This window comes from Arvicola amphibius, chromosome 3 (genome assembly GCF_903992535.2).
Source record: "Arvicola amphibius chromosome 3, mArvAmp1.2, whole genome shotgun sequence".
NCBI lineage: Eukaryota > Metazoa > Chordata > Mammalia > Rodentia > Cricetidae > Arvicola > Arvicola amphibius.
The window spans coordinates 175,711,028-175,724,146 of NC_052049.1; the positions used below are offsets into that span (position 1 = coordinate 175,711,028).

The 13,119-nt window shown below is 41.0% G+C and overlaps 1 protein-coding gene across 3 annotated transcripts in view; it reads left to right on the forward strand.

Annotated features, from left to right (window-relative positions):
* The window catches only part of Map4 (microtubule associated protein 4), a 134,907-nt gene that overhangs the window by 81,602 nt on the left and 40,186 nt on the right, over nucleotides 1-13,119 (forward strand). For 2 of the 3 annotated variants that reach the window (XM_038324459.1, XM_038324460.1), the window contains exons 5-8: nucleotides 1,182-1,295; nucleotides 3,171-3,305; nucleotides 4,292-5,440; nucleotides 6,691-6,804. In XM_038324459.1, the coding sequence (XP_038180387.1) occupies nucleotides 1,182-1,295; nucleotides 3,171-3,305; nucleotides 4,292-5,440; nucleotides 6,691-6,804 (1,512 nt within the window). The remainder of the gene's footprint in view (nucleotides 1-1,181; nucleotides 1,296-3,170; nucleotides 3,306-4,291; nucleotides 5,441-6,690; nucleotides 6,805-13,119) is intronic. The other variant, XM_038324461.1, reaches the window with a different exon arrangement.

Sequence of the window (13,119 nt, forward strand, 5' to 3'; positions counted from 1 at the left end):
TGCTGGGAATTGAACTCAGGACCTTAGGAAGAGCAGATAATGCTCTTAACCTCTGAGCCATCTCTCCAGCCCAGCAGTGCTTCTTTTATGCCAGAGAAGTGGCTCTCAAAAGTTGTCTTCTAGTTACAAGATGTTATTTTTAAAGATAGATAGCTCACTATGTTGATCTACTGGCCTTCCCTGGAACTCTGGGATTAAAGCATTCACTACTGATCTCAGCAAGCTTTTGAAATGCAGTATTCTTCACAATGCCCACAAGATAAGAGAAATGTTTTGTTTGCTCTTGTTCTAAAGATAATGTTAGAGCTGAGTTTGTTTGTTTGTTTTGCTTTTTTGAGACAGGATCTCATCACGTAGCTCATGTTGGCCTTGAAGTTGAGAGTGTTGGGATTACAAACAGTATCTTCAGTGCCCAGTTTACAGTTTATTTGGTTTTTGATTTTTTTTTTAATGAACTAGAAATTTGCATTACATTCCTTTTTAAAAAAAAAATAATTTAGTTAACTTTATTTTATGTGGATTCGTATGAAGGAGTCAGATCCCCAGACACTGGAGTTACAGACAGTTGTTAGCTGTCATGTGGGTGCTGGGAATTGAACCCTAGGTCCTCTGGAAGAACAGCCAGTGCTCTTAACCACTGAGCCATCTCTCCAGCCCTGGTTTTTAATTTTTGTGTGTTTATGTATGTATGTGTATTTGTGTCTCCAGCACTAAAATTATAAGCATGTACCATCATACCAGGCTTTATTTTTGTGGGAGCTGATAACTCAGGTATTGATGCTTTTATGGCCAGTACTTTATTAACAAAGCCATTTCCTTAGTTCCTATTTTCTTTTGGTTTTGTTTGTTTTTTAAAAAAGGCTTTAAAAACATGTCTGTTAGCATATTGAAATTTTAGTTTCATCTGTACACCTTAGAATTTTAAAGTGGAGTATTCGTGTTCTTTTCATGAGGTTTTATGTTTGCTGGTTCTCCTAGATAATCACATTTTAAGAGAATAAGGGATTATATTTTGTTATAACAAATTAATTAGTGAATACTTATGTCTTTGTCAGATAGTCATTTTATTTAATTTACTATTGACAATACAAATATAAAAAATTGGCATTCATAGGAAATAAAAGGTAGTCTTTCTAATTGCATTTACTCTGTATGTCTCTTTGATTCTGTTTTCATTTTAGATCCCTTTAAGGTGCACCATGATGGTGACTTGGCAGATCTGCTCTTTGTCTCCAGTGGGCCCACAAATGCTTCAGCATTTATAGAGCAAAATGATCCTCTGGAAGACAGTTATGGTATGTTTTCAACTAGATTCATTATATTAGGTATATCATTTATTCATTGTACAGAGATCCATACAATAAATGGCAAATGATTAAGAGAAAAAAAAATAAAAATTTTGATGTAAGTCCTACATAAGAAATAAGCTTAGGCTGGCTTTAGTTATATAACGAAGGACAGCCTTGAAATCCTGATTCTGTCCTCTCCACCTCCCAGTTACTTGGGGCTGTCACTGGACTAATGTGAAATTATGAAAAATGAATTTTGTGTTTTATGTGTATGATGGCACCAGTAAACACACATACACATACAGTATTCATGGAGCTAAGAGATAGCTTTAAAATACCATATTACATAATATCTTGAACTGAAAAACAGAAAGGGAGCCAGGAGGTGGTGGCACATGCCATTAATCCCAGCACTTGGGAGGCAGTGGCAGGTGAATCTGTTGAATAATAGGCCTCCCTGGTCTACAGAGTAAGTTTCAGGACAGCCAAGGCTTTCAAAAGAAATCCTGTCTCGAAATACAAAAAGCAAAATCAAAAACCCAAAATAAGAAAAGTAGAAAGAGTAAGGATTTTGATTTTTCAGATCATTTTCCCATGGTTTATATAGCCCTGTTGGTACTATATGATATGCCAGACCTGTTTGAGTAAGATTGATAGCATAGTTCAGCAGGTTCTTGTCTTGTTGGTGTTTTTATGCTTTCTGTGTTAATGAGGCTTTTGGTTTTTTTGTTTGGTTTTGGTTTTGGTTTTGGTTTTTGGTTTTTTGAGACAGGGTTCCCCTGTAGTTTCTAGAGCCTGTCCTGGAACTAGCTCTTGTAGACCAGGCTGGCCTCAAACTCAGAGGTCCGCCTGTCTCTGCCTCCTGAGTGCTGGGATTAAAGGCGTGCGCCACCACCGCCCCGCAGGTTCTTGGTTTTTTGAGACATGGTTTCTCAGTGTTGCCCTGGCTGTCATAGAACTCACTTTGTAGACCAGGCTGCCCTCAAACCCAGAGATTAACCTACCTCTGCTTCCTGAGTGCTGGGGTTAAAGGTGTGCACCACTACTGCCCAGCTGCTAAGAGGTCTCTTAATCCTTAATATATACTGTCCTCTTTTTTTTTGCTCCTGCTTCTCTGAAACCTTTTGTGATAATCTAATTCTCAAAGTTCTTGTTGCATTCCTGTAGCAATTAGTCCATACCATAGTATATGTTATTTGATGTGCAGTCTTTGTTTATGTGGTGGTATATGCCTGTAACACCAGCTATTGAGCGGGTTTTACAGGAGGATCACCTGAGCTCAGGAGATTAAGGATAACCTATAAAACAGTGAGACTCTGTTTCCTAAAAAAGAAAGAAAAAGGAGAGAGAAATTTAATCATTGGTAATAGCTGGAACCATCTGATATTAAATCTCATGTCTGACATAGAAGAGCATAATCCTTGTATTTATCAACTTGCTAATAATTTATTAATTATTAATTAATAATCCTGTTATATGTGTGAATAAAGGCTCACAGTAATTTGCTATCCACTATATTCTATTGAAGTTGGTGTTTTGTAGTGCTCAGTCTTCAGTATTCTAAATCTTAATAACATCTAGTAGAAAGTCACCAATAAATATGTGTCCCTGGTGCTGCTAGGCTATAGTATAGAGTGCTTGCAAAGGACCAGAGTGTGATGTAGCACCCTCATGGGGAGGCTTGTAACTACAACACCAAATTAAGTCTTTAAAAATCAACAATTAACCCAAAACTAAAGAGTGCCAGCAGACCTTCCTATATAAACCTCTGCTTTTATTGGTCATTGAGTTTGTGTCTTCTTGACAACACTGTACTGGTTTAAGCTGGCAACTGCCTTTCCCCCTCTATTGATGACCTCCATTGATGTGTTTCAAAATAAGGTATGCTTCCCGGTGACTCATTTGCTCCCACGGCTGTTGTATCTCAGGAGTGGTCTGTGGAAGCCTCAAACTCTCCACACTCAGAGTCCTTCGTTTCTCCAGAAGTTATTATAGAAAGCCTTCAGCCTGCAGCAGGTAAATTAATAAAAGCTACTTTGTCAGTTATTGGTTATGGCACCAGTAATCACAAAGCATTCACTTTTCTCAGCAGCTTATAGCAGATCTAGGTAAACAAACTTTTTCCCCTTCTTTCTGTCTGAGATAGGGTCTCACTATAGATTCCTTCCTGATTTGAAAGTCACTATGTAGATCAGGCTGGCCTCAAACTTTTATGATTGGTTTATTGATTATATAACTGTCCTTTTATTTACACATGTATTTTCTCTCTTGTCTGTTTCTACTCTACATTTTATATTCTTCGTACACTTGATCATAGCCAAGAGGCCAAGAAATAATGACTTGTCTTCAGCATTGTTTTATCTTTTAAATGTTGAGTTGTCAAAGATAGATAGCATACATTAACTCTGATGCTTCTTAATTAGTATGAATTTTTCTTTTTCTTTTTTTTTATTTATTATGTATATAATATTCTGTCTGTGTGCATGTCTGCCAGGCCAGAAGAGGGCACCAGACCTCATTACAAATGGTTTTGAGCCACCATGTGGTTGCCGGGAATTGAACTCAGGACCTTTGGAAGAGCAGCCAGTGCTCTTAACCACTGAGCCATCTCTCCAGCCCCTAAATTTGATATTCATAAAAACCAAGTATTTCTTGTTCCCTAATTAGTTTTCATTTAATTTTTTTCATAACTTAAAAAAAGTTTTTCCCCCCCGGGTGTGGCTCTTTTGTCTCTTTATATGAAAGTGTAGCCGGGCAGTGGTGGCACACGCCTTTAATCCCAGCACTTGGGAGGCAGAGGCAGGTGGATCTCTGTGAGTTTGAGGCCAGCCTGGTCTACAAGAGCTAGTTAGTTCCAGGACAGGCTCCAAAGCTACAGAGAAACCCTGTCTCGAAAAAACCAAAAAAAAAAAAAAAAAAAAAAATCCAGTCAGTGCTCTTAACCTCTCACCACCTCTCTAGCCCTGCTGGGTTCTAAATTTTTTTTTAATTAATTTTTTTAGAGCTATCCAAGGAAATAGAAGTGGAATCAGGAAAAGAGCAGCTGCCAGCTGAAGCACTGGAAATGATGGCAGAAGAGAAGATCACTGATGTGGTGCCATCTAGAGAAGCAGAGGTATCTCCATCCACAGACACGACACCAGGCACAGAAACAGAAGTGACATTTTCTAAAGACCCAGAAGAGACCATCAAACCAGATGTGATACTATCAGATGTTACACAGCCATCCATTGAATCAGATATATTCCTGGCTGAGGACATGGAACTGCATGTAGAAACAGAGGTGACCCCAATTAAGGGGCCGACAGAAGCAGATGTATCTTTGACCAAGGATGTGGCACCTCCTACAGAAACTGAAATGGTCCCAGGCAAGGATGTCACACTGCCCAAAGAAACAGAGATGGCACTTCCAATAAAAATGGACTTGGTACCATCTGAGGATGTGGTTCTTCCCAAAGAAACAGAGCTAGCACCAGTCAAGGGCATGGTTCCACCCTCAGAAATAGAGATGGCACTGGCAAAGGATGCTGTGTCTTCTGTAGAAATGCCTTCGGCTGAGGAGATGGACCTGGCCTCAGAAACAGAGGTGGGCCTTGCAAGGGACTTGGCACTGCCCTCAGACACCCTGATGATCTTGACAAAGGATGTAACCTTGCCCTTAGAAACGGAGGGATCTCTGGTTAAAGGCATGACTCCATCTCTGGAAACTGAAATAACCGTGAATAAGGATATAGCTCCACCTCCTGAAACAAAATTGGACATGGTCAGAGATATGGCTCCATTCCCAGAATCAGAAGTGTCTCTGGGAAAGGAAGTGGGTATATTTCCAGAAACAAAGGTGACTGAGTTCAACAATGTGACCCCACTTTCAGAAAAAGAGATGGCCTTAGTCAAGGACATGTCTCTACCTCCAGAAACAGAGGCTCCCCTGGTTGAGGATGCCATTTGGCCTTCGGGAACCCAGATGACCTTGGACAACAGTGTGACTCCAGCCAAGGATGTTACACTACCCTCGGAAACAGAAGTAGCAACAGTTCAAATTAAAGACAAGGAAAATGCACAGACCCAAGAAGAACCAAATGAAGACTCCCAGTTAGAATCTGTCCAGCACAAGGGGCAGTCAGTAGCACCTCCTTGTATGATTCTACCAGGTATGCGTTCCTGCTTTCTTTCAGCATTCTCTCTACTAATGTATAGACTAGGGGACAAGTGTCGAACTTGGTAGAAATAGACCCTCACTGCTTTACAGGACCACCCTCATTCCTCGGATCAGTGGCCTTGCCCTCCCCTTCCTTTGGCTAGTCACATTCTGTGCTCATCCTTGTTTTTCTTTTCTTTTTTTCCTTCCTTCCTTCCTTCCTTCCTTCCTTCCTTCCTTCCTTCCTTTGTTTTTGTTTTTCGAGACAGGGTTTCTCTGTAGTTTTGAAGCCTGTCCTGGAACTACTCTTGTAGACCAGGCTAGCCTCGAACTCATAGAGATCTCTACCTCCAAGTGCTGGGATTAAAGGCGTGCGCCACCACTGCCGGCTTCATCCTTGCTTTTCCTTCCGACAAATGAGGCAATAAGATCCACAAAACACCATCGTGGCTTGTATGTGTGTGCACCACCTCTGCCCTTCTGTTTTTATGGGTAAACTGTCTTCTCAAGGAAAGCCACCCTCTCCTCACTGGATAAGTCCCATCCCCTTAAGTATGCTGTTTTCTAGCCATCCCTTTCTTTTCAGCTCCTCTTAATTAAATCTCCTTTCCATCGGATCATGCCTTCCGTCTTTCAAAAACATTTTGGTGGTTTTGTTTGTCTTCTTTTATTTGTTTGTTTTGGGGGGTTTTCATTTTGTTTTTTGGGGCAGAGACTGTTTTGAGACAGGGTTTCTCAGTAGCTATGGAGCCAGTCCAGGAACTAACTCAGTCTGTAAACCAGGCTGACCTTGAATTCACAGAGATCAGCCTTCCTTTTCCTTCCAAGTGCTGGGATAAAAGGCGTGTGCCACCACCGCCTAGCTCTTTTGTTTTTAGTTTTTGCTTTATTTTCTCTACAAAGTCGTGCTGGCAAGATGTTTTATTTTGTAAAGGCACCAGCCATGAAATCTGACGACCTAAGTTCAGTTACTGGGATCCATATGGTGAATGTAGAGAACCAACTGACGAACTTGTTTTCTGACCTCCAAGTACATGCTGTGACATGCATGCTCCTCCACAGAAGATAAATAAAAATTAATTTTAAAATAGGAAAGCAAGGGAATCCTCTTCACTCTGCCTTCCAACTGCTCCTCTTGTTTTCTGTTCTTTAGTGTAGGAGAATTCTCTAAAACACAGTCTCATCTCCAATTTATGGCAGATGAAAAAAAAAGTTGAAATCCTGTTCTCTGAAACTTAACATGAGTTTTATTATTACGTTTAGAACCAGTCAAAGCTGCAGACCAAAACTCAACCTTGCCAATAGATGAAGGTTCTCTGTTAGAGGGTTTAGAGCAAAAGGAAACATCTGGCCGCCAGCCTTGTGAACTTCCTTCAGGTAAGGTGGGGATAATCTGAACTTTCTTCAGACACCACAGTTACACATGGTGGGGTAGTGATGGTGCATTATTTGGTTTGTGTGGTGGTAATTATTAATGTACAGTTTATAAAATCAGTTTTCTTCAGTCCTTTCATTTCTTTAGGCAGAAAGTGAGGTTTTTACATATTTTCTGTTCTGTCAATTGAGGACACTAAGTTTTGATCCAGTTGAACTGTTCACTATTCTTTCAGTCTTTAGCTTGTTATTTCAGTTTTCTCAGTTTATTTACCTACATCAATAAGGTAAAGATTTTAAATGTCTTAATGTTTTATAAATATATCTGAAAAAATTCTTGCTCTGAGGTAATGAACTTTGATTGCTCCAAGGATGAAAATGATTTAGATAAAAGATTTATGAATGAATGCCGTGAACATAGACTACTTAAATGAATCACTAAATAAACTTTCTGTTTAGAAATGATAACAAGAAATTTGTTGTTTAGAATTTTAGCCAAGTTCATGTATTACAGGTACCTCTCCTTCACAAGGTAAACACGTTTGCAGACCCGGTGACCGCAGGCCAGCCCGGGCCAGGCCTGCCAGGGTGTCTCCTGAGCTGCTGGAAGGTTCTCTTTCATGGAAGACTCTTGATCCTAGGCTGGGCCCCTACCCTTTGCCTGAGTTGGGTTTGGTTTCTGGTTCATCTTCTTGTGCTGAGCATGGGAACCAAAGGAAAAGTATTTATGCTGAATCCCTAGTGTCCCAGAGAGATCATGGCAGGGAGGCCAGGGATATAGAAAATATGCCTATGATAATGAGGAAGAAGAAAAAAAAATCAAAGCAAAAGAGATATCCTCAGTCACGAGCTGGGGGACCTTGGGACGACAATACAGACAAGCCCAAAGATCATCATCCTGTTGTGCTTGGGCCCTTGAAGTCAGATGTTGATCCTGGTCAACCAACTACTGTGGGCGCAGAATATGGCCTTGTATCCAGAGAAGTTTTGAACTTTGACTGTGAAGAAAGTAACAGCATTACTTCATGTCCAGAGAAACCTACAGAGACTGTGGTAAATGCTCAGCTCAAGCTGAGAGTAGAGGAAGACCACAGAGGGAACAGCTCAGTGCCAGGGAATCAAGATGCAAGCAGGGCAGTGGGCCCATCCAGTTTGGAAGGATCTCCGATAGACAGTGCTGCACACAAAGGAACAACTTGGCTAGGAAGTAGTTCCCCCATATTGGGTCAAGAGATTATGGATAGAGTTTCAGAACCTTCAACAGAAAAAGTACTGTCAAATTTGACTCTCACTTCAACAGAGCACAGTCCGTCAAATGACGATCTAAAAGAAGGGGGTGGGCAAAGTCAAATGAGTGAAGTGCGGGTGTTTGCTGCTGGAGCTGATGATGTTAGAGAACTGAAACCAGAGGCATCCCCCCAGCAGAGAGAAGCAACCGGCCTGTCTGCTTCTAAGGAGCTGAAAGACCAAGAGTTAATTCAAGCTCCTGGGCTAGAGATTGAGCCATTTAAGAGAAAAATAGGTGACAGCAAAAACAGAAAGGGAAGGGGTCCTGGGAAAGTCAAAGTAGGCTCTGGGAAGTTAGGAAACAAATCTGAGGTGTCAATCCTTCGGAACAGTGTGAAGGAGCAGAGAGCTGTTACTATGACAAATGAGCCAGCCTCTGAACCTAAAATAGTGAGTATTGAGGCTCCAAGAAGAGGGCTAGGCTTGGATGCCTCGGAGCAACCAGAGGCTCTTTCTGATCTCACTGAGTCAGTGGTGAGGGTGTCTGAAGACATGGCTGATGTTGGTGTGGGAAGCACTGTACAGCCATTGATTTCTTTGGAAACTGGGTCAAGCTTGACTCAGACTTTGGAGGCTAGTTCAGAAAGAAGAGCTGAGGTTAAAAACCAGAGCAAGGAAGGGAAGTGTCCTGGGATGGATCATGAGTCAACTCCCTGGATTTCTGCAAAGACTAAAAAGAGAGACAATGAAGGCAGAAACAAAAAATTTAAAAATAATTACCCTGTACAACCTCGCAAAATGGAGGACAAGGACGAAGTCATCCGCCCACCTTGTCTAAAGGAGAGTGATGACGGTAACACCAGGGAGTTAGGCCAGACTCTCCCTAAAATACACGCTTCTTTGCTCTCACACACACCACACACACCCACAGTGGAAGTTGCTGACAAAAAGAGTAAGAACGTTGAGTCTGATTCTGTTGAACTTGGGGCTCTTGTGGGAAATAAAACAAACTCAGTCCAAGTTTCTACTGTTACTATTGAACCAGCTGCCAAGGTGACAGATGGGAGCCCCCAAGACCCAATCTGTGGGGCAGGATTTGTTGCCTCAATAGAACTTGAGGAAAACAAGAAACTTGTAGCCAAGGGACACACTGCAGTGGCTGACAAACCTAATAAAAGGAGCAATGATGGGAAGTGTAAAGAAGTTAATAATAGTTTTCCCGAGAAGCACATTTTGGAGATTAAGACAGATACAGCAAAAATACATATTCCCATGGAAACCACAGCAGACTGTAGAACTGCAGGAATGGGGTATATGGATGAAAATAGAAATATTACCTTTACTTCTGGGATAGCACCATCAGGACTGATGAGTAAGTCAGCTGCTCCAGAGGTAATGGAATCAGCAGGCTGTGAAACATTGCCCTGCCCTACTCCTCAAATAGTAAAGAAAGATGATTCTTTCCCTGACACCTCCAGAAAAAGTGGGCAGGAGAGATTCTTAGCCCAGAACTCCAGCTTATTAGTACAGGATACTTACAGCAAAGATGGAGTCCCAAGTCAAGAAAGATACAAGGCTCCCTCTGCTGCTGTGCCCTCTACTAGCACTGAAGGAGTTCCTGGGACTTCTACAGGACCCCAAGGAAAGTTTAACAGTCGTGGAGATCATTTTCTTAAGAATAATGGTGAGCTCTCAGATTGTAGGAAGAATGAAATAGAGATAATCCCTGAAAGGCATGAGGTAGGAGAATCAGAGCTAGAGCAGCACGGGTCCTCTAAACATTCAGCAGGGCCTGCCACAGAGCCAGCTGAAGGGCACTTCCTGCCTAATGTGCCCACAGAAAGCCAGAACCTGCCACAAGAGCTGAGAGTCCTAGAAGCGCATGCAGGTAGTGCTGGTTTGCCAACATCTCTGGTGAAGGAAGAGAAGAGAACTGAGAAACACCCTGCCCCATTTCAAAACCCCAACCCTCTGAGAAGTAAAACACCGAAATTTAGTTTGTCTGAGGACCAACATGAGAGAGATTCCAAGGGCTCAGATGGTTTAGGTAAGAAGGTAGATACCATTCTTTTACCTCCAGAAAATGAAAAGGATAAATTAAAAGAAACCAGTTTGTTTTGTGAAGTCAGGCAGTTGGGGTGTGTTGCTATGCCAACAAAAGAACAGTCTGATTTCTCATGTGGTAGTGTGGAGGGTGAAGATAAGTTAGCTGCTTACAAGGATCCCCAAGTTCCACAGTTCAAAGGTAACGAGATTGAAGCTCCTCAGAAGATGATGGGCATATCTGAACTGAAGCTGTTGGGTGAAAGGAAGATGACAGAGCCAGTGAAAGGCTACATGAGACCCACGAAGTCTCGAGGACTTACCCCACTTTTGCCAAAGTCTGCAAGCCAGGAAAGAGATAAATCGAAGCTGCTCAAGTCCAGTGGTATGACCTTGCCGTCGGGAAATGTGTGTGCTTTGGTTTATCATTGGTTTGTTGGCATGAAACCCTGTAACTGCTACTTAGTGTTTTTCCCCCCAGCTAAGGCATGCCCTTTGTTCAGCTAGAGGAGACTGGTGACTTGGTTGCATGCCTTTTTAATGCAGCATTGAATCTTGAGTTTTATGGAATGCTGTGGAGGAACATAGCAATCCTCTTTATATTGCACATCCTGTGTGTAAAGTTTATTAGGCAAAGTATCAATCATTATTTGGTGTAGGTATTTACAAGAGAAAAAAAATCTGGCTGATTATTTTAAACGGCTTTATTTTTTATTTTTTCATTTTTAGTATACAAATAGAGTAAGCTAGTGGGAGTAAATATATTGCTTTAAATTCAAATGAAAATGATAATGCCTTTTTACTAGTAGCCATTGCATTGGCAGGCACAGACTTCATGTTCCAGCAGTGGGAAATGATCTCAAGATATCAGGAGAGGCTGGTTTTACTAGTTTTACTGCTGTGACTACCACTGGCCAATATGTGATTGTGGACTAGAGCTTGGGGCATAGCCTATGTTCACCAAACTTCACCTATGATGGTAAAATTCCTCCCAGTTTTGCCCTTTAAGATTTTCATAAGTAATTGGAGTGAAATTAGATGAATTTTTTTCTTAAGGTTTAGAGATTAATATGTGTGCTTGCATTGCCATCCCCACCCCCAGTACACATTTAATCATGGCTTTAAAATATTTAAAAATATTTCCTTCCTTTTGAAGATTTTTGCTGCCAACAAGTGTTTTCTTAATCAGTTTGCATGATCCAGCTACTAACTTGAGAAATTTTAAAACAACAACAAAAACATCAGTTGCCTGGGCCAAGTAGCCAATTAGACTTGTGCAGAAGCTTCATCATGAGGTGGTTGTTCTGCATGGTGTGGACTTGTTGTTGTGGGGAAATCTAGTGTTGTGTATCAATGAGCACATGAATTGGAATCCTTGGTGTTGTGAGAAAGGATACACATGCTATTTTCATCTTTCTGCTTTTATTTTTATTCTCTTAGTTATTCTATTTACAAAGCAGAAAATGAAATAGAATAGCATGTATAGAGCATTCCAGAATTCTACCATATTTAAGTTTTGGTTTCTAGACCAGTTCTTTAGTTTTGTCAATGATTACAAGGTAACAAGTAAAATTTTGGGAGAACTTAGCCAGTATTTCCAAAGAAATGTTCAGTGTTTGTAGAAAATCCTAGAAAGCAGATTTGTTCTTAGTTAGAATCTGCAGAGCACTCTGGACACTTCCAGGTCATTCCAGGCTCAGTCGTGTGTTGGAAGGAGAGTGGCTTACAGAGTGGCTGAGGGGAATGTAATGAGTATTGCATAGATTTATTCTACCAATTGCTACCTCTAAGAACAATAGATGCTTTTGAATAGTTAAAAAAGGTTTTACCCCGGTACTGGACAGATGGCTCAGCGGTTAAGAGCACTGGCTGCACTTCTAGAGGACCCAGGTTCAATTCCCAGCAACCACATGGTGGCTCACAGCTGTATGTAATTCCAGTTCCAGGTGCTTGAACACCTTCACACTAATGCACATAGAATAAAGTTAAGTAAAATCTTTTTACAAAATGTTTTATTCTGAGTTGGGCATCCTAGGTCACACCTGTATTTCCAGAGTTTTGGAGATGAAGGTAGGAGGATCAGGAGTTCAAGGCCAGTCTGAGATAATTAAAACCCTGTCAAAAAAAAGTCAAGAAATTTCCTTATTTTTTTCATATTTATCATCTTTTGTTTATAAGTATAGTCATCTCTCTAGTTCTCCAAAGTTATTGATTTTTAATTGATTAACTTATTGACAAGGTACAAAGGAATGAGCAATAAATTGTTTTTTCCTTTGTGTTAAACAACTGTAGTTTTTCCCTTTAGACATTTAACAGTATTATATATATCCTTCCAAAGAAGTTATACTTAAAAATAATGTCATGCTTACTAATACAAACCCTTTTTAAACTCGTCAGATTTTCAGAAGAGCTTTACAGGTCTGTGCATACAAATGTAGTCATACTCTCCCCCCTCCCCCCCAACACACACACACCCGACAGGGTTTCTCTGTAGCTTTGGAGTCTGTCCTGGAACTACTCTTGTAGACCAGACTGTTCTCAAACTCACAGAGATCCGCCTGACTCTGCCTCCTGAGTGCTGGAATTAAAGGCATGAGCCACCACCGCCCGGCTGCCATACTCATTTTTAAGGCAGGGTCTTATTACACAGTACAGTAGTCCTGGGATTGATGGGATTGTCTGCAGGTGTCGGGCAGGGAAACAAACTGGGAAGAGGTAAGAATGCAAACTCTGCTCAGTGTGACTTAGACCAGTTTATTGACAGCATATTTAGGCACAGTATAACTTAGTGAAAAAGTTTCCTGCTATAATAAAATACCTGGTGCTTAGTCACATCAAAACTCAATTCAGAGTAAATGCCATTTCTTATAAGAAGATGGGTTTTAGAGATAGGCTACCTGTATTAGCTTAAAGCCTAAGAAAGGATCTGGCCTGGTCCTGGCCATACAGATAGTGTGGGGTCATTTGGGCTATTAGGTATCTCTGATTCTGGTTGTAGGAACTTGGGGATCCTCTGACTATACAGGTAATGGTCATTTAGATTACTAA